This window comes from Hippocampus zosterae, chromosome 10, assembly GCF_025434085.1.
Source record: "Hippocampus zosterae strain Florida chromosome 10, ASM2543408v3, whole genome shotgun sequence".
NCBI lineage: Eukaryota > Metazoa > Chordata > Actinopteri > Syngnathiformes > Syngnathidae > Hippocampus > Hippocampus zosterae.
Genome location: NC_067460.1, coordinates 24,571,714 through 24,590,851, shown reverse-complemented (window position 1 = coordinate 24,590,851; position 19,138 = coordinate 24,571,714). Strand labels below are relative to the sequence as shown.

General features: G+C 58.9%; 2 protein-coding genes and 1 long non-coding RNA gene across 7 annotated transcripts; 2 read left to right on the top strand and 1 right to left on the bottom strand.

Moving 5' to 3' along the window:
* Nucleotides 1-266: 266 nt before the first annotated feature.
* si:ch211-137a8.2 (uncharacterized protein LOC777613 homolog) lies at nt 267-7,363 on the top strand. 5 transcript variants are annotated; one of them, XM_052078161.1, is made up of 13 exons: nt 267-942; nt 3,815-3,887; nt 3,944-4,094; nt 4,208-4,390; nt 4,475-4,609; nt 4,675-4,869; nt 4,947-5,082; nt 5,157-5,297; nt 5,525-5,604; nt 5,674-5,859; nt 6,529-6,672; nt 6,743-6,765; nt 6,940-7,363. In XM_052078161.1, the coding sequence occupies exons 2-13, from the start codon at nt 3,817-3,819 to the stop codon at nt 7,133-7,135; spliced, it is 1,641 nt and encodes a 546-aa protein (XP_051934121.1). In that variant the 5' UTR covers nt 267-942; nt 3,815-3,816; the 3' UTR covers nt 7,136-7,363. The 5 variants fall into 5 exon arrangements, with proteins under 5 accessions (XP_051934121.1, XP_051934120.1, XP_051934119.1 ...); XM_052078160.1 differs by having other exon boundaries at nt 3,709-3,887; XM_052078159.1 differs by having other exon boundaries at nt 3,510-3,887.
* On the bottom strand, nt 6,577-11,817 carry LOC127608804 (uncharacterized). Its single transcript, XR_007964335.1, has 2 exons — nt 10,889-11,817; nt 6,577-6,778 (listed from the first exon to the last, which is right to left on the bottom strand). It is a non-coding gene; the product is annotated as an uncharacterized LOC127608804 (long non-coding RNA).
* si:ch211-137a8.4 (A-kinase anchor protein 12) lies at nt 9,366-18,363 on the top strand. Its single transcript, XM_052078157.1, has 4 exons — nt 9,366-9,752; nt 14,841-16,244; nt 16,455-16,943; nt 17,521-18,363. The coding sequence occupies exons 2-4, from the start codon at nt 15,053-15,055 to the stop codon at nt 17,541-17,543; spliced, it is 1,704 nt and encodes a 567-aa protein (XP_051934117.1). The 5' UTR covers nt 9,366-9,752; nt 14,841-15,052; the 3' UTR covers nt 17,544-18,363.
* Nucleotides 18,364-19,138: the final 775 nt, after the last annotated feature.

Below are 19,138 nucleotides of genomic sequence, written 5' to 3'. Positions count from 1 at the left end.
ATTCAAAGAAAAGTCCAATTTCACATCAGGGTGTTAAGTAAGAAAAAGAAGCAAATTCCTTCTGGCTAATTTTGTGCCTTCGAAAGCAAAGTTGCGTCCCGCGTTGCGCTCTTGACAATGTCCAGCAGAGGTCACCGCAGGAGAAGCAACCGCTGACTTTTGCCTGCTGCGGTTGCTCCAGCGTTTGTGTGTGGCTGTGTCCGACACAGTCCACACACACACCCACCCCCTCCCTCCATTTTAAATGAGGGATTTGTTTTCAGAAGGCCCACTTTCTCTCTTTCTCAGCATCACCTAATTGCCCAAAGGGAATAAATCAAGTTTTCTGAATCTGAATCACCGACGTGACGGGTGCGTGCGCGCGCATGTCGACGTGCGTGGCGTCACGACCGGCGCACTTGAAAGAGCGGCAAAGATGAAAGTTGACTTGCATTGCAATGAGCGCATGAGGAAGGGGGGGCTTCAAATCAGGAGCGTGTTGATCGCACCATTTGCAAATCAACCAACGCAACTATTTGACATGAAAGAAATGTCACGGCTAATGAGCATCAAACACAAACAACTTTCTGTAAAAATCCATCTTCCAGGATGTTTTTTTTTCTCTTTTTTTAATCTGCATATCCTTCACTTGCCCACTTGCCATGTCAGGCGTCCCGAGCGGGTTTGAGGCCAAGCGAACTCTTCGGATGACCGCCACACGGCAAACACAAGCAACAACGGAACGACGGAAAAGAAAAAAACCAGCGAGTGTCGAGTGTCAAGTGGGCGTTAACGAGTTTCCCTGCGTGAGCGGTTTCAGGTACGCGCAGGGGGCGGGGCCCGCAGGAGCCCCGTGTGCGGCAGGTTGACCTGAAGTCACGCGACCTGCTCCTCGTCCTTCTTCGTGGCTCGCGGACGGCGCACGTCTTTTCCTCCCCCGGGCGTGACCTCGGCCGGCAGCAGGTAACTTTGCTTCGACCTCTTCTCACCAACGGGTGAGCCGTTCCGGGCGGCCTCGGTCGGATCACACCTGCCAAGTGCCAACTCTTTACTTCCTGCTTGCTGCTTGTCCAAAGACTCGTTGGCACGTTAGCGTCGATGGTGTATTTTGCGCGCCGACGCCTTCCCTTGCAATCGGATGGCTCACTTCTTCGCTCAGCCGCCACCCGCGGCGCCGCGCGCGGCTCGGGCCTGCGTCCGGACGAGGTCGCGAGGTCGGCTTCCCGGCGGACGTTTCCCGGCAACGCGACCTCGGCAAAATATTGGCATTTTACATGTGAATGAGCCCAATTTATTGATCTTAACAAAGGATGGCCGTAATCCTCCGGTGCAGAAGGACCCACGTCGGCCACAGAGATCCGATTGTGATTTCCAGTATCGAGCGCTCGCACAAGTGGCCCAGTGTTGGTTTCGGAGCACAATGGCGACTGACTGACTGACTGAATGGTGGGCCCCCCCGGGGGCCGGCATCAGGTGTCGTGTGACCGCAGCCCCGTCACCTGACCGCCAGCCGGCCGGGGCTCCCACGGCCCCTTTTGTCATCACGGCAACGCACGTTCAATAGACTCATTGTGAGGGCAGGCGATGAGATATGACATGCAAATCAAGATGAGAGATCATCAGGCGGGGGCAAGGGGGGGGGGGGTCATGGGGAGCGATCCGATTTCACAACCTCGAGCCGAAAAAGATTTTTATTCTTTCAATGCTCTTCCGCCAGACGGCAGGAAGTACAAGAAGTAGCCGAGTCCAAACTAAAGTGCAAACCAAGGCACGAACGCCTGCGTCTCAAATCGCTCTTGAGAAAGGAGAGGCTTCACTTGAGACAACTGCCAAAGAGGCAAAACAAATGGCACCGATTTTCAGGTCCCGTTTCAAATCGACCGGGAGGAAATTGAGATGATTCAACTTGTTTGGGGAGGGCGGGGGCGGGAGCCTAACCCTGCATTATTGACTAAAGAACTCCCCTGCTCACCGTTTTTGTACTCAACTCAAGTCAAGAGTATTTGTGGAGCACTTTCAAACAGCCGTCGCTGCATCCAAAGTGCTCGACATGGAGCAACAGACAGAAAAGCTCATCGCTAACAAAGACGGTACAAAGCACCGAACATCAAAACCAACAACAAATCCAAGTCATGGCGAGTCAAACGCCAAAGAATACGAGCGGAAATTGAATACTGTCGCTTTAGCGCCATCTGGTGGCATCTTGGTGCAAGTGAACGGTTGACGTGAGTTGAGCGTCAACTCAAAACGTGGAATATTCCCGAAAACGCGTCCCTAAACCTTAAAACGCATATCGAAATCGAACAGGAAGTAACCTCAACATCCGCTAAACGGGAACAAACACGTTAGACCTCAATTGGAGTCCAAACTGTATTTGGATGCTTCAAAAAAGCAGATAGAAAACAAGCAGCTCGGGTCTCATTTTCAGTCATTAACAACAAGTCGATTTTACACATATCGAGTAAAAAAAAAAAAAAAGAAAAAAAGTGCTTTTCTTTACCTTCGAGTCAGGTCTCGACAGCGAACCTGACGCCCGTAAACTGCTCCAATATCCATCTGGAGCCAACTTTGGTTTGCTCTTCAGTCGCACTTCTCGGCCACGAAGCGCTGTCCCCGCACTTGTCGGTCCGAGCCGCCCAAATAAAGAATTACAATTTTAAAAAAAAATCTGATCCGGCTTCAGGGAGAACACGCCAATTCGTTTGGAAAACGCAGTCAGCTGCCCAAACTTTGAAGGGAGCCTCGCCGCTGCATGGCGCAAATCTTTTCCGGTCAACAACCAATTGGATTGGCCTCGTTTTGGTCACGTGATCACAACAATGCTTTGATTGGCGTCCTGTGTTTAGCTTCCGGCGTTTTTTTAAAAGCTGTTTTACGAACTGTATTGGATTTACAAATCTTTGAATAATGTATTTTTCAATTAAAAAAAGACAAAGCCAGAGGGGTGTGTGGGAGGGAAAATGAGACGCAAGTCACAGAATTCTAGCCCCCCCCCCCCAAAAAAAACCCCGATGGACCACCTCAAGTTGGATAATGGAGGTTTAGGAATTTAAGAATTGAGGAGAGCTCCACTGATGTTTGGTCCAAAATAGACAGAGGCCTTTTTTTTTGGGTGGGGGGACCAGATTTGGTTTCCCACTTTGAAAAAAATCTTTGAGGTCTTTGTCAAAAGCCGATGGACACCTGACTCCAAGTGACCGCTTCAAACATCTCGTTTCTCTTTGGAAAGCGAGAAAAGTGTCGCTTTTGAATGACACCTGACAGCGAGCGCTTGGGCGTGTGTCAAAAGTCTCACCGTTCGGTCAAGTTCGGAACGCCAGCGGTCGCCAGCGGCCCCCGCGTCTCCTTTGGCCGCGGGTTTATCCGCGGCCTATGTTGGCGAGCCGGCCAAGTAAAGAGCGGGAAGCGGAAGAGGTGACGAGGGAGAGGTTTCGCTTGCCGCGTCGCGCCGTTAACCAAACCTTGCGACCTGCCGGGCGGATCGCGTGTCATTCCGACAACGCGCCGCTCACGATGACGTCATATCAAAGAGTGACATCACAGACGTGAGCTGACAAAGCTCAGCACAGAGACCTCCCGGGAGGTCCCGCGAAAGCCGAGTCGCGCGCCCGCACGCTCCCCGCTATCCTAGCGGCGAACGGAAGATGGAAAAGGGAAGGTCAGAAATTGGGGTCATGAGCTCCTCTTGTCCCAGAAGGCACCGTGGCTAACGCGCAATCATGTCCGCAGAGGTAACGCCGCCCCAACTCCCGCCAAAGAGGGGGCGCGGCGGAGCGCTACGGCAACTTTTTGCGACGACGCCGAAGACGCGCCGATGTCACCGCATCCGGTTTAGACATGCGGCAGGATCCCGTCGACCCTCGGTCCGAAGACCACGTGAGCCGCGAGGAGCCGCCGGGATGCGAGGGGTGAGTTTGAGCGGCTCGGCGCGAGTCCCGACGTGACTTCCTGCGGCGTCCCGCAGGCCGGAGAGACGTTGGCTGCTCTGGCACGGCTTCATGACGGAACACGCCCACTTGGACGCTTGGCTGCGATTGGCCGAGCAGGCGGTGGCCTCCCGCGACTGGACTCGAGTCACTTACGCCGCAGCCAAGGACGACGTCAGGCGCTTTGAGGTCAGGAACGCACCACGCGTGTGGGTTGATGTTTTGCTGCGCCGGTTGAGTCTTGAGCTTTCCTCCACGCATCCGTCGCCGTATTTATTGGCCTACTGGTCTGCGTGCGCCAGAGGCTGCGGTGCGAGGCGGGCTCCTTTCTGGTTCATCTGGACGCGCTGACCCAGAGGAAGCGGAGCCTGAGCGCGCTGTTCCGGGGCGCCATGCGGACTCGCCTGATAGCCGCGGCCCGGGACTGCGGCCGCAGGTGGGACCGCCTCAAGGTCGAGCTGGAATCCATCGGCGGACGCCTCAAGGTGGCGCAACCCGATCCGGAAGCCTGGCGGAAGTTTTCCGCCTGTTTTCCAAGGCTTCTGGAAAACCGCCGCCGCTTTTTCCAGGCTTTGGTGCGCGAGTGGGAAGAGTTTGAGGAAGAGACGGAGGAGCTGGCCGTCTGGTTGGCCGAGATGGAAGCGGGGCTGGCCGCCGTCCAACGCGTGACGGGGAAAACCCGCGACAAACTGCGCCAACTGCAGGTGCCTTTCCCGCGGCGGAACGCGCCAGCCACGGAAGGTAAACGCCGGCGTGCGCCTTTGTGCAGTCTTTCCAGCGGAGCGTGCGCGTCAACTCCGGTCGCGTGAACGGAGCGTTGGAGCGCGGCGAGGCTCTGATCCAGCGCAGCGCCCCCGGCGACGCGCACCGCGTGGAGCGCCGCCTGCTGGAGCTTCTGCGCCAGTGCGGTCAGGTCTACGGCAACATCGCGCGGGTGCAAACGCGACTCCTCAGCATGCGATTGGTGGGCGCGCCGGCGCAAGCGTGCCGTCTTTCTCTCCGGCCGTCTCCGTCTTCATCGTGGCCGATCTTCCCCGTCAGGTCTTTGAGGATGACATCCTGCTGACTGCGCCCCCGGATTCCGGTTGTCCGTCGGAGTCCTTTTTGTTCGAGGAGGAGGAGGGAGCGCTGGCCCAAGTCCGCCAGGAGCCGAGTCCTCAACGCCAACGACAAGTCGGTCAGTGAGGACGCCGACGACCATGCGGAGGAAGTGACCGGCGCACGATGAACTTTTGTCCCACCCGCCGTTAGATCATCTTCGTGGTCGTGACCGTCCTTCGTCTTCGCCGCCGCCGCCTTTCCATGAGCACTTGGGTCTGGAGTGGGACCCCTCGGTGGACGTGGGACACTCGGGCTCCTGCAGTGACTTCTCCTACTGCAGCGCCAGCACGGGTGGGAAAAACCAAGTGGACGCTTCCGGTCGCTCTCGCCCCCTTTCACCCCTTTAGCTGTGGCCCCTAGCGCTCAGCGGCAGCCTATTCCTATAAATGTCGCACGGGGAACAAACGTTCTACAAAAGTATGATGAACATTTGTAACTCAAATCGCAGCGAGAAGGAAAACATTTTGTGAAAAGGCAAACGTCCGGCACGTGGACATGAAACGACTTTGGCCGCACAGGTCCCGGGGACGCCCCAAAGAGGACCGGCGACATCAGTGCCCTCGGCTCAGAAAACAACATCAAGCGGGAAGATACGCCGGTGAGTCGCGCGTGCGTGCGCGAAAGGCCGCATGCTCATTAATGCGTCTTGACGGTCGTTTACGCGCAGCGCTCGACGACGTCGCCGGCTCTCCTTGACGTCTTCTCGGCCGAATGGGACATGGAGAGCCTCGGCGGGGACCACGGGGTGACCTCCGCGCCAAAACAGGACGGCGACGGCCGCGTGAGGGCGTGGCTGGGAAGCCAAGGCGCTCCGCGTCCTTCCTGCTGTCGAGCTGTGCAGACCCACGCTCAGGTTTGCCTTCAAAGTTACGGGCGACCGTGCGTCCGGCCCGCTCCCAAATCGGCTATTAGACACGCGGCCATCGGCTGAAAATCGCAGCGCCTTTGGCTAGCCTTACGTCTGCCTTGCGTTGTTTCGAGGTGGTGGTGGAGCCCAAAAAGCAGGCGGGAGGAACTTGAAGAAAACTCCATCCAGAACCAAAAACTCAATAAGAAAAACATGAGCGTAGCATACCAACAGCCCCAAACAAACGTGACAGCAGCAAAAAGAGACAAAGACCCGACCATGAGCGCTCGTGCTGGGAGTCCTTTGAAAGCACTGATGACCAACAGGTGTGCAGCTGCAGGGGCAGCCCTACAGTGCCACCTGCTGGTCACAAACCGAAACATGACACATGTTTGAGATGAGACCGTTCACTTCCGACGATAGTTTTTCCAGGTAGCCTCCAATGTTACTCTGACGTTAGCTTCAAATGGTAGCCTCTGACGTGACCCCCAACACGAGTGCCTGTTAGCTTCCGTGCTAATATATTAGCTCGGAAGCTAAGTTGTGGCACAGAACTTCATTTGTAAGGTCCATTTCAACCGTTTCCCCCCGCACCCCACAATGTTGCTTTCGATGTTAGCTTCCTTGGCTGCATTTTGTTTTTTGTGAACGTGGCCTCGACCTTTTTGTGTTCAGCGTTCGGCCATCGCAGAACGGGATCCCGCAGATCTTTTCACTCCTGCCCCCAGTTGCCATGGCGATGACCGCACGGGCGCCTCTCATGAGAGCTCGCCGTCCCGTGACGCGACTTCCGCGACGAGCGGCCGACACCGGGCGCGGGTGAGGCGGTTGGGTCGGAACGCGGGGAGATTGAGGTCAAACTAAAAAAGGAAATGCATTTTTCTTTCAGGCTCCACAAGAGGAGGACGAAAGGTGACTGACCGTCCTGCAAAAGCACACACGCAAGCATTGTTGAAACAAAGAACACAAAGAAAAATACACATTTCACTCGGCCGTTCTCAGAGAAAACACACGCGCATGGACTTTGTGAGCACGTGTCCACATTTGCCCTGAATGGGAAGCATTTTCACACGGCTATTTCCGAAGCTGCAGGGGCTCCGGGACCGCGCCCGGGGCGGCGCCGCGCCCCGGCGCCGAGCGCCTCCTGCTGGCCGCCGCTGCCGCCGTGTCGCTGCTGGCCTGTCTCTTCTGGAGCTTCCTGCAGCTGCCGTGCGGCCGCGGTGTCGTCGGCCCCTGGGGCGGCCTGCACCTGAGCTACGTCGCCGGGCCCCCGCCCACCTGAGGATTGCCGCGATGACACGGATGCCGATCGATTGGGCCCCGACTTGTTTTGGTTGTTTTGGCCATTTGGGCTTTCTGCGGACGCGCCTGCCAGAGCGCGCAATGGCGTCGACGCTTCGCCGTCCGTCCTTTGAAGCATTTCACTTTGTTGATGGGCGGGCTTCACCATCCCTTGCGAAATGTGTCAAGCCAATAAAAAGAACGCCTTTGTCTGTTTTTCTACAGAGAACATGAAGGAAAGCGGCCATTTTATGACTTCTGCTCGTGCGATTGCGCGCACGGGCGAGATTAGCGCGGGTTTCGTGCCACGCTCACGTGTCTGCGGAAGGCCTCGCCGTGGCCGTCGCCGATGCCGCTAATACGTTAAGTGGAGATTAACTCCAGTCGGTGCGCGGGCGTGCGCCGGCGTGTACGCGGGGCGGGCGGCACGCGGGCCCTTCATGGCCGGATGCGGCCGTGCGACGTGGAGGGCTGCTTTGGGGCCGCTGTCGCGTCGCAAACCTTCCCGAGCGACGAATTTGGGAAGGTTTCCTTGCGTTCATGTCCCAGCAATTAGACGCGTCCCGTCTTTGTTGCCTCTTCTCGCATGAAAACGTCGCACGCGAGCCCAAAGTGATTGCTAATCACTTTGTCGCCACCGGAGGGCCGAATGTCACGTCAGGCCACGTCGGACGCCAGCCCGCCAAGCCCATTTTGCCTTCCGTGTGAGCGGCAAGCCAGCGCACGGCCAAGTGGCGCCGTTCTTTGGACGTGGCCATTTGGAACGTGGCGACGTTTGCGCCTTTTCTTCCCGTTTCTTTCCTGATGTCGTCGCCGCGATAAAACGTCAAGCCGGTGGCCGTCGTCAGGGGCGACCGGCGTCACCGTGACGACACGGCAGCCGGAGAAACCAAAGGCGGGGAGGGGCGACGTCACCCCGAGACTTTGGGGGGGGGGAGAAAGAATCCTCGGCACCCGAGGTGGGCGGGGCCATCTAACGAGATCAGCGCGGCTAATCGGCTCCGACGCTTCCTAGTGGCCGACCGTGTGGGGGCTGCCCGTTGTCACGGCAACGGCGCTGATTGACAGCTAATCGGATTATACATCGGGGTGGGTGGGGGGGGGCACCTTTGTGTCATCGCGGGTGTAAAACAAGCAGCCCGTCACGCTAACTTCATGAAAAATGAGACCCAAAACAGACACTTGCGTCCATGTTTGTGCGAGGGTGTCCACATATGCCGGGGCGGGGGGAGGGAAGCAGGGTTCCTCGAGGGCCATCTCCCGTCCGTTTTCCATGCCTCCCTACTCCAACACGCCCGACTGGAACAATCGGCTCATCGGCAAGTTCAATTGGATGGGGTGCGTTGGAGTCGGGAGAGCTGGAAAAGAGGCGGGAGACGGCCCTCCAGGAATCCGACTTCCCTCCCCCCCCGACAGACGCAAGGTTGCGTCGGGGTTTCGCTTTGCTTTTGCGATTGCGGCTCTTTGCTTTCCACTGCGTGAACGGGGTGCTGCGGGCGGCCATCTTGGAAGAAGACGCACACATGTGCTTTGCCTCCGCTAACGTGTATTCGCTCTCCTTGCGCTCTCCCCCAAGTGCGGAGTCCTCCGCTTTCTCTTTCCAGCGGTCCACATTGATTCAATATTGGAGGAGTCGACGCGCCCAAAGAGGAGCATGGCGCGAATCCCAACAAACGGGCGACCATGAGGACGTTTCCCAACAGTGGGAGGAGCCTATCAAGGCTCTTCCACTGCGGGCGGGTCATTTCCAAGACCTTGAGGGCATGTCGGGGACACTCGGCCACCTCAACTTTGCGAGGCCATTTTGAGCTTCGGAGACATTCGAGAGCCGCGGACGCCGTGCGGATGCATTTGGGCGACCTTGGCGTGCCACGCCGACGGCGGCTCTCCGGCTCGGCGCGGTTCATCTGCCGGCGAGGCGGCGAAGCGAACGGGGCCGCTCACGTCGCGTTCGGGGGGGCCGCCGTTCGCTTGCCGTTTGAAAGGGTGACAACGACGGCCCTCCGGCCCCGCCCCTCTTTTCTTAGTCAGCCCGATGCTTGGCTCCCATTGTTCGCTCGCGCACAGGCGCAAACAATGGCGTCAATGGAGAGGCCACGGTGGGAGGCGCGAGGGGGGGGTCTCGGAGGGGGGATGACGAGGGGGCGACACTGTGTCATCTCCAGACGAATTCTTCTTCTTCTTCTTTATTTTTAGCGCGCGCGTCTGAGAAGATTACAACCCCCCCATCGCCCATATGGACAGAACATTCAAAATTATTGAGGGGCGGGGCCTCCGGTGGTCTTCATGGTTGCTAGCGGCAACCAAGGGAGCCATCCCATGCGTGTGCGTGCGCAAGCCGGGCTTGCCCATGTCCTGCCGTACGACCCCTCGCGCCCATTGAGAGACACATGAAGGCGGGAGGGAGGGAGGCGGGCAGGCAGGGAGGGGGGGCACAGACGTGTAAGAGGGGAGGGAGGAGAGGGGCGGCAACAGAGAGAGAGAGAGAGAGAGAGAGAGAGAGAGAGGACGTCTGGGCGGATTTGGCGCCGGTGGCGTCTTTGGCAGTCCAACACACAGCAAGCTGCTTATTAGCGAGCCATCTCCCAAACGGATTTCTGCGCACGGAAAGCAGGCAGGTGAGCCGCCGCCGCCGCCGCTTATTTGTTCCACGCTCGTCGTTGTGCCTCGTCGTTGCGCCTCAGCCGGCAGGTGAGGCCAAAGGTCCTCCGGGGCGACAAAGCAGATCAATGCGCGCCTTCTGATGTTCTGATGCTGGGGCTGGTGGGGGGATGGGGGGGGGGTCTTTAGCATGGCAGAGAGGCACCATCAAATGGTGATGGGGCGGCTGGCGGGCGAGGGGGGGGGGAGGCTACATCGTCGTTTGGAGATGTTTGGCGTTTGTGTGCGTGCGCCGATTTTTCGGGGTTTTTGGAACGGTCGTCATCGTGCGACGCTCATCCGTGCGCACGCACGCGCGCTTGTTTACACGCCTCCACCATAAAATGCAAGGAAAAAATGACAGCGTGCGCGCACACAGACAGACAGAGGGGAGCACGGTGGGGGGGGGAGGGGGGGTCTCAGCCATTTTCTACGAGCAAAGGATGGAATTGTGGAATGAAATTTGAATGCGACTTGCCAGACTTGGGCCGAGGCTGCAAGCGTGCACGCCAGACAAGGAGGCTGCTTGTTGGCCATTTGGCGCTTCACTTGTTTTGTTCAATGAGAAATTCAGCGGGAGCCCCCCCCCATCCCCCCCAAAAGCCTCTTCCCGCCCATTTTGCACCCCCTCATCCATCCGTTGTCGCTCATGTGTGTGGTTGTTTGTTTGGCTGTTTGGGGTTTGTGTGTGAGGGTTTTTTTTTGGGGGGGGGGGGGTCATAATATTGTTTGGACTTGGATGGCGCATGCAGAGCCATCGCAAGGCTGGATGGAAGCCGTTGGCCCTCCCCCACTGCGGTGTCACCTCTTGTTGAGAAGCCCGAGTGATACGCGAGGGTCACGGGGCAACGCGGCGCATTGAGCGATTCACCAATTAGTTTTGGGGTGGGGGGGCAGGGGGGTGCATTCTGCGCTGCGGCGGAGCAAAGGCTTCGCCTTCAATGCAATTCATCGGAAGCCTTTGCAGACAAAACTCCAACGTGTCCGTGGGTTGCGCGATTCAAGCCGGCGGAGATTTCCAGGAGGGGGGGGGGGCACGGTCACGCTCCACATATGCACAAACATACGAACCAAAAGAAAAAGGCAAGCAAAGAAAGTGTTGGAGCGAGTGTACCTGACGTATCGTCCTTCCTCCTCCTCCTTCTGTGGTATCCGCTCGCGTCGCCGGCGCCACCGGCTGGTCGGGTCCTTCCAGCGCAAGGGGACCCATGCGACGCCACGGATGTCGGGAGCCGCGCGGCCGCACTCGTCGCTCACAAAGTTTTGCTCGGATCGGTGCCACCATCTTACTTTTAGCTTCGGGGGGGGGGGGGGGGGTGGATGAGAATTTTCTGCTTTGGAGCAAAGCCCTTCCATGACATGAAAAGGCATCCCCAGTCGCCATGTTAGAAGTTTGCTGCGCCCCTAAAATGGAGGAGAGGACACAGTGTGTGTGAGGAGGGGCGGGGGTGGGGGTGGGGGGGTCCTTATTAGAAATGCAAATGCATTTCTTTTTCTCTTTGGTAGGACTGGAGCACCTGCTGTCTCCAGCGTGCAACACACACTTGCCCCCCCCCCACCCCCCTGCCCCACTTTCCTAAATCTGCCACTTGGGGAGTTTGACTAAAAGCAGCAAGGAAACAAGGAAGACAGCAAGGAAGGAGTTGAGATGGGAGGGGTCCACATGGTCCACATGCGGGCTCCCGAAATGGGGCCCCAGCAAATGACGCGGCCGTGAAGGGAGCTGCCACGTATTGTGGGGGAAACGTCCAAAGAAACAATCAGCGTAGAAGCAGCGGCTTGAATGGCGGATCGCCGCGTGACGACGATACGATGTCGTGGAAGCGGTCGGCAACAACCAAAGATGGGATGCCGAGCGTATCCGACATTACGAGCGTACAAGTGACAAGGGCGCCATCGCGGTAGAAGGAACCGGATGGACCAAATCGAAGCATAAGCGTGAACGCGAGCAAGAAGACATCACCAGGCGGGAGACCAGCGAGATGCGGAGGAAGACGCCGCGTCAGCCATCGCCACATTGTGACCCAAAGCCCACGCGAGCCCGGCGCGGTTGTCGCTTCCTTTTTCTTTGGCCTTTCGACGTGACCGAGTACTTTGTCGTGGGGAGCAAAGGTCATGGCGGCAGAGGATCCAAAAGCCAAGGAGACGGGGGAAGGAAGGGTGCGGGAAAATGTGGAGCCCAGCCGGGCGGGGGGGGGGAAGACAAAGTAGAACAATTGAGTAGGCACAAAAATGGCAAGCGTGTGCGCGAGCAACGGCCTCCATTCCACTCACAGCGCGCCGACCATCTGACTCCGTTACGCGGGAGCTGAGCGCCCATCAGCCGCAGGTGCGGCGGCTCCCTGCAGCCCCGCCTGCTCAAAAGGAACAAGTGGACTCTTCAAAATAAAAGCGGCATATATAGAAATATTTGGGGCATCTCCGTCGCCCGGGCCCCCCTTTGACCGATCCAAGAGCGTTCCACCAGTCTGACGGAGAAGGCACCGCCCCAAACATTCCTTTTTCTTTTTTTTTTTTTTGTCTACTCGTCGAGGCACTCGCTTGATTTCATTTTGTGCGCCGCGGCGCAAAGAAAAACTGGGGAACGGTCGCCGGGCCACGACAAACAGCGCAGTGGTCGCCCAACGCCGGCGAGCTGATTTTTCTTTTGATGCGGCCTCCCATTCGGCCTTTTCTTATCCCCCCCCGCTCGGCATGCGTGCGCCCCCCCCTGCCGCCGCCGCCATGAAAGGGGGTGACGGCGGAGGGGCGCGCGACGGCAGAGAAAGGAGGCTCTGTGGCCGTCGGAGGAGCGTGAAGGGGCCTCTGTTGGAGCGAAGGGGCCGCGCTCGCTCCCAGAGACACTTGGCCTTGACTCGCCTCGTTACTCATCAAGTCGCTTGTGGATCCCTTAGCGAGGAAGTTTCGTTTTTGGCCGGCTGGCTCACGCACAGCAGGTGGAGGAGGAGGAGGATGAAGGCTCCCGACTGGGCTCTGGTGGCTTTTTCGCTCTTCATTGCTGTTGTCAGTTGGGATGGGCAAGTCCCAATTTGGACGTCTTGGGGGACTCGACGGAGCAAATCTGTCCTCCTTGCCAGTAGGTGGCGCTACACTGTGGCAAGTCTGACACTCGAGTGCATTGATGAAGTCGAGTTTGGGGCATTGGAACTGCTGAATTCCAAACCTTTCTTTTCATGTATTGGAATGCGCAACACATTTGGACTCATTGAAACGAGGATTGACGATTTCACGACTTTCGTTGATCGCTTCCACGCGGCGTTTGTGTTGAAAGTGCGCATGGCGTAGGTTGCCCGATGGCTAGCCAACTGCGTTTTGCTTTTTTGAATGGTAAAAGTTGGGCTGGGAGCACGGTCGGTGAAGATAAAGAAGATCCGCCCATTACATGACCTCCCTCTCCCGTTCGTGTCGCTGCGAAGCGTCACGCGCTAGCCGCAAACTCTTTTCCAACATCGTCGCCGGGCCCTCTTCAAGAATCGCCCGCCGTATGTTTTGGGGTGGCCGCCCCGGCGGCCGCGATGGCCACAAGTGGTTCCCGACCCGCCGGACCGCCGCTGGCTTGCGTCCGGCGCCGGAATCTCAAGTAGGCGCCCGCGAGTCAAAGCGCTCCATTTGGGATTTTTCGAACGGCGCCGCGCAAAGCGGTTGCAACTACCGCCGAAGTCAGCAGGAGTACAGCGCGTGGCGTTTCCTCGCGGTGTGTGCGCACGTGTGCCGGTGGTGGTGTTGTTCTTTTTGTTGTTTTTGTTGTTGTTGTTGTCCCGGCGTGCTGGGCGCACTGATCCCGTTGAAGGATTGAACGGTGAGCGAGAGAGAGCCAGTGTGTACCTACTCAGCTCATCAACAACTTCGGAGCTTAAGCCTCTTGACACACTCGGGTCAAAGGTCAGAGGTCAAGGTGCTGGCCCATCACCCGCTTCGAGTTCACAGCGGGAGAAATTTGTTGGAGGGCGGGCTCCTCGCCAAGTTTGGCTTTGTTCCGACAAGGCTCCGCGGCGACACGTTTCCACTCAAGGTGCGCCGCCTTTGATTCTGGGGGAGATCCGACATAGGTGAAGAGCGCGACGCGCCCGGATGTTCTCGGAGGGCGAGCGGGCTCTCGTCGCAGCGGGCCTCCACGGTGGGCGCGAGAGCTCAAGAGGTCTTTGCTCTCGAGGAGCGCCGAATGACATCAAAGGAAGGGAGGGAAGACGACCGTGATGATGTCACGGCGTTGAGGGGGCCGATCGGCGCACGGGCGCGTCATGGCCACCGCCGGCGGCCGTCAACTGGGTCATCGCTGACTTAGGCGCCGCGCCCATGTTAGCGTCGCCCCGGCTCGCGGAGGGGCGGATCCCAAAACGGTCGGGGAACGTCAATCCCCTTGAAATTGGCCGCTCTCCCGACGTGGGATTAGCGACGCGCTAAAGCCGGCGCGCTAAAAGGCCGGGCGGGCGGGCGGGCGGCGACGCCGAGCTGGCGCTAAACTAAGCCGCTCGATGACAACGCCAACAGAGGCGCGCAAATATGTCAGCAATTAGCGAGATGGTGAAAAGTCCCGGAAACAAAACATCGTCGACCTTGGATGGCCGGCCAATGAGCTGTGGCGTTGTGCTCCCGGGAGAGCGCCGTAGCCGCATCTGACGGACGGGCTGGGAATCCAAAATGGAAGGAGGACACCGGTCGTTCGTTTCGAACGTTGGGCCCCGAGAAAGTAGTCCCGCAAGCAGATCAACGTCTTCATTCAATTTCTTCAATGAAATTGATGCTATTGGAGGAATGTTTAGGCCAGCAGAGAAGGCCTCGCTGGCCCTGAGGGTCTGCCACTGGTCAATGATAATCTATTTTGCTCAAGTTGGGCCCCCGACAAACAAGCGCGGAGGGTTCGGATGCGGCCGGCCCCCGCCCTCCCTCGTGTGGCGTTTGTGTCACGTGAAAGCCGATTGGCACCTCGACAACACGGGCGCGGACATCGGTTTGTCCTTCATCCTTTTATTGGGGGCTCATACGAGTGACGCACCGACGAGCCGAGCGCAAAGGCGAGCGCCTGGCTTGCTCCGTTAACTCTTTTGCCACCTTGTGCTTCGCAGGAGTCCGAAGGATAAGTAGGATGCTGAGGAGCTTCCCTCCGCGCCAGCCTTCTCCACCCTGCTTTCCGTGAGCGGAGAGCGCAAGCTAACGGGAGGAAGCCATCGCCAGAGAGCGCGAGGAAGAGGAGAGGGACGAAGGCCAGGCAAGGGAGGAAGGAAGGAAGGAAGGACTTTTCTCTGTTGCGGCTGCAGTCGCTTTCCACATCGGAGAAATGGCAGCGACGGAAGCCGGCGCGGCGCCCGCGCTCCAGGAAGATGGCGACAACCCCGAGAGCAAGCAGACGCAGGCTGAAGAACCCGCCCAGAAATCGGAGACCGGCGACAGCGAGGCGGCGGACAAAGACGGCGCTTTGGTCAACAGCGAGGTCATCCCGACCAAAGACGGCGTCCATCACGACGCCCCGGTAGAGGCGGCGGCGAGCGGCAATGAGGAGGCGGCGGTGGTCGGCGGCGAGGCGCAAGCCGCCCGCGTCTCGGAGACTCACGAGCACAAGACCTCCTTCCTGGACTCCTTCCTGAACAAGAGCGGGCTGGGCAAGGTGATGCCGGGACGAAAAAAGAAAGAGCCGAGCGCCGGCTCGGAGGAGAGCGCCGCCGACAAAGACCGAGAGACCGGCGCCGACGAGCCGCCGGCCGCCGCCGAGGGGGCGGAGGCCAAAGGGGTCGGCGAGGCCGAGGCCGCTGCCGACGAAGCGCCGGAAAACGGAGACAAGGAGGACGAGAAGAAGGCCAAAGAATCCAAGGCTTCCGTTCGAGACCTGATCAGGAAGCCGGTGGCCAAGATCTTCTCCCATCGCGGCACCGAGAAGAAGGACGCCGACGCCCCGGAAGCTCCCAAGCCTGTCAAGGTCCGCTCCAAGTCCCTGGACCGCCTGGAGGACGCCGAAGCGCTGCGCGCGGCCGCCGACGAGGCCGCCGCCGAGGCCGAGACGGAGGCGGACCCCAAAGCCTCCTCGTCTTCGTCGGCCGCCGCCAAGCACATGAAGCGCTGGCACTCCTTCAAGAAGCTCATGGCGCAGAAAGCGCACAAAAGGGGCGGCGGCGAAGACGGCGGCGGCGACGCGGAAGGGGGCGGAGACTCCTCCACGTTGGATTCCAAGGACTCGGGCCAGAAGAGGTGGAAACTCAAGCGCTCCTGGACCTTCCAGGGCCTCAAGAGAGACCCGTCCCTGGCGGGCATCGCCGGCAAGGCCAAGGAGGAGCGGGACGCCGAACCGGGCGCCGACGAGGAGGACCAGGCCGAGGAGAAGGCGGAGGAGGCCGGCGAGGCCGGCGGGGGGGCCGCCGTCACGCAGCACGCCAACGACATCTGGACCTCCTTTAAGAAGCGCGTCATCCCCAAGTCCAAGCGCGCCAACGCAGAGTGCGGTCCCGCTGGGGACCGGGACGCCGTGCCCCCCTCAGGTCAGAAACGCAGACGCCGGGTGCGATCGGGAGCCCTTTCTCGGTCCGCAAAGGCGCGGGAGACATCCGAAATGGGCGGGGCCGCCATTGCCCCACCCGCAGACCTTTGTCAGCGCGCCTTTGTCGACCGACGCGCGCTTAGAGTAGCGACATTGTGACATTGTGAGCGGCCATTTGCGGGGGGTCTTGAACGCGGCTCGTGTGCTTCAGGCGAGGACGGCGCCGCGGAGGACGCAAAAGACGCAAAGTCCGCCAGGGCCAAGCGGCCCCACTTCGGCCGGGCCGTCTCCCTCAAGAACTTCATCCTGCGCAAAGGCAAGTCGGCCAGCGTGGACGCCGGCGATGCCGCCAAGGAGGACGAGGAGGCCGCCGCCCAGGCGGCGGACGGCCAAGGGGACCTCCGAGGGGACGGCAAAGTCCACGTCGAAGCCGCCGGCGGAGAAAGCGCCGATGACCGGGACGCCCGGCGGCAGGAAGGCCGGCCCGAGGTGCAGACCGCGCCCGCGCCCGCTCAGCCCCCCGTCACCAACGGCGACAACGGCTGCCAGAACGGAACGGCCGAGGACCACGGCCGCGACGGCCCGGAGCTCGACGACGAGAACCGGCGCGGCCCCGTCGCCAAGAGCAAGGAGCTCGCCGCGGCCAAGGAGGAGCCCAACGCCAAGGTCCTCAACGCCACGGCGCCGCCCGTCAACAGCGGTGAGTTACCGCGGCGCCGCCGAGAAGGAGGCGCTCGCGGCCGACCGCCGCCGCTAACAAACAGTAGCCGTGAGCCCGGGGGGGAGGAGCAAGGGGAGCAAGATGAAGACGAGGAGGAGGCGGCGAGGAAAAGAGAGCTGCGTCACGCGGCCGCCGCCATCGTCCGCGGCGCCGTATCCGCCGCCGCCGACCAATTAGAGCGCGAGCTCGCGCGCTAGCGCGGCACGCTACCGCGGCGCACGCGTACACTTAGCTCGGAAAGGTAGCCTGACTGGGCCGGCCAAAACCGAGCCATACGCAAAGCCGCTTAGCACGAAGAGCTAGCTAACTTGACAGGGACCGCCCAAAGACGTACAAAAGAGACGTTTCAAGCGGCAATGTGAGCAAAGTCATCGGCGACCATTTTTTTTTTCCTTTCAAGAAAAAAAAACCCAAAAGAGTACTTGAAACGCACAACTTGTAGACCAACACGATATACAAGCTAATCTTCTGCTCCGGCGCTTGCGTAACGGCGATGTCGGTGTTGTTGCCGTCGACGGGCTCTCGGTGTTGACTCTCTTCTGTTATCATTCGGCAGAGCAAAAGGCGGGAAGCGCGTGAGGCCACGCAAAGAGGATTAGAACTTCGCTGAGCAAGGAGCTCTGAGCACCCCGGCCCCTCACCCCCCACCACAGCCACCCACCGCCACACCCAAATCCTCGTTGCCTCGTTGCCACCCGCCCTCACCCGCGCCCCGCTCCCCCACCTAAAAGGAGTTATCACGGGTCACCGCGGTGACAAAAGTGCGAGCGAGCGGGAGAGCCGATGTTGACGTAGATGGCAAACCCAGCAAAATGGGAGAAATACTCGGAAAGCAATAATCCCCCCCCCCCACGTCCCCACGCATTCCATTCCCTCTGCTTGTCTGTTACATTTTATATTGTCTTCAAGAAAAATGAAAAGGTAGGGGGGAAACATGGATTTCAACCCCCCCCCCCCCCCCCCACTGTGGGATAAAAATGCATCAAAAGAAGAAGGGAAAGAAAAGACAGTTAGTTTTATATTGACAGCCATGATGCTTTGTAGTTACCCCCCCCCCCCCATGTCCATCCAAGTAGATTGGACTCCAGTACATAGACTGACGCCCCCCCCCCTTCCCGCCCACCAAACAACACTGAAATGTCTCCAGATCTCTGTGTCGCGTGTTTAGACTGTTCTGTGGACATGATGATGTAAAAACGAAAGAACCCCCCCAAAAAAGAAGCCAATTTGATTCTTTGTCTTATTTTGTAAAAGCACATCCTGTCACTGTTTGTTCCTCTGCGGCCATTGACACTTTCATGATGACGACGGTGTCGGCCCAGTCTTCACGTCTGATAGCTAAAAAAAATGGGGGGGGGGGGGAGAATAGTGGAATAAAGAGGAAAATCTAACAAGTCAACTGGTGCGTGCGCGTGTGTGTGTGGAGTTGTGTTTATTTTGGGGCGCGTGCTGGCTGGATTGGGGGATGGGGACGGCCGCCATTGGACGCTCATTAATCCACGTATCGATAATCTCATCCTGTTACGTAACCGCCGCGATAAACAGATTTCTTTGCGGCGGGGGGAGGGGGGAGGCGCGAAGGCAAACGTGACGAGCGCGCATGCGCACTTGGGGCTTTTTGCCGCTCAGATTGCGATGCTCACAAGCTCAATGCTCCTGTCGCGAGAGAGCCTGGGCCGCATTCGGAGGGGAGGGGGGACATTTTGGGCTGGATTTTCGACACGCTTCGGCGGGCCTTGTAATCATCAGGCCACATCTTTGTCTCGACTTTGCATAAATCGAGATGCGCCTTTTCCCACGCTCGACACCAAGTCGAGGAATAATAAAGGCCACGGTAGTTGGAGTGAGCGCCAAAGGAGGTTCGTTTGCGGACGACGCCCTCGTCCCGTTTCCGTGTGTGCGGCGCGCGCTCCCGGCTGCGTGCGCAACGGCCGTCAAAAGCTACCTAATGGGCAGCAAAACGCCTTCCCGCTCGTTGGCCGTCCAAAGGAAATCCTCTGGCCTTCATATCTCGACGGGCTTCCCCTTTTCTTCCTTCTTCCTCCGTCACGGCGTCCCTCTTGTGGTCTCGCCGAAGGACTTCTTCTCTGGAGGGCGGCGGCAAATCCCCACGCGCCAAATCTTTCCGACTTCAGTATGTATTGACTCAAGCTTTTGAAAAAAAGTGCAAAAGG

Bases quoted from the DNA above. Each gene is read 5' to 3' on its own strand.
- si:ch211-137a8.2 (XM_052078161.1), top strand. From the start codon at position 3,817: ATGCGGCAGGATCCCGTCGACCCTCGGTCCGAAGACCACGTGAGCCGC. The intron at 5,083-5,156 runs GTCAGTGAGGAC...ACCCGCCGTTAG, and splicing joins TCAACGCCAACGACAAGTCG to ATCATCTTCGTGGTCGTGAC. The intron at 6,673-6,742 runs GTGAGGCGGTTG...TTTTTCTTTCAG, and splicing joins GCGGCCGACACCGGGCGCGG to GCTCCACAAGAGGAGGACGA.
- si:ch211-137a8.4 (XM_052078157.1), top strand. From the start codon at position 15,053: ATGGCAGCGACGGAAGCCGGCGCGGCGCCCGCGCTCCAGGAAGATGGC. The intron at 16,245-16,454 runs GTCAGAAACGCA...CGTGTGCTTCAG, and splicing joins GGACGCCGTGCCCCCCTCAG to GCGAGGACGGCGCCGCGGAG. The intron at 16,944-17,520 runs GTGAGTTACCGC...ATCATTCGGCAG, and splicing joins GGCGCCGCCCGTCAACAGCG to AGCAAAAGGCGGGAAGCGCG.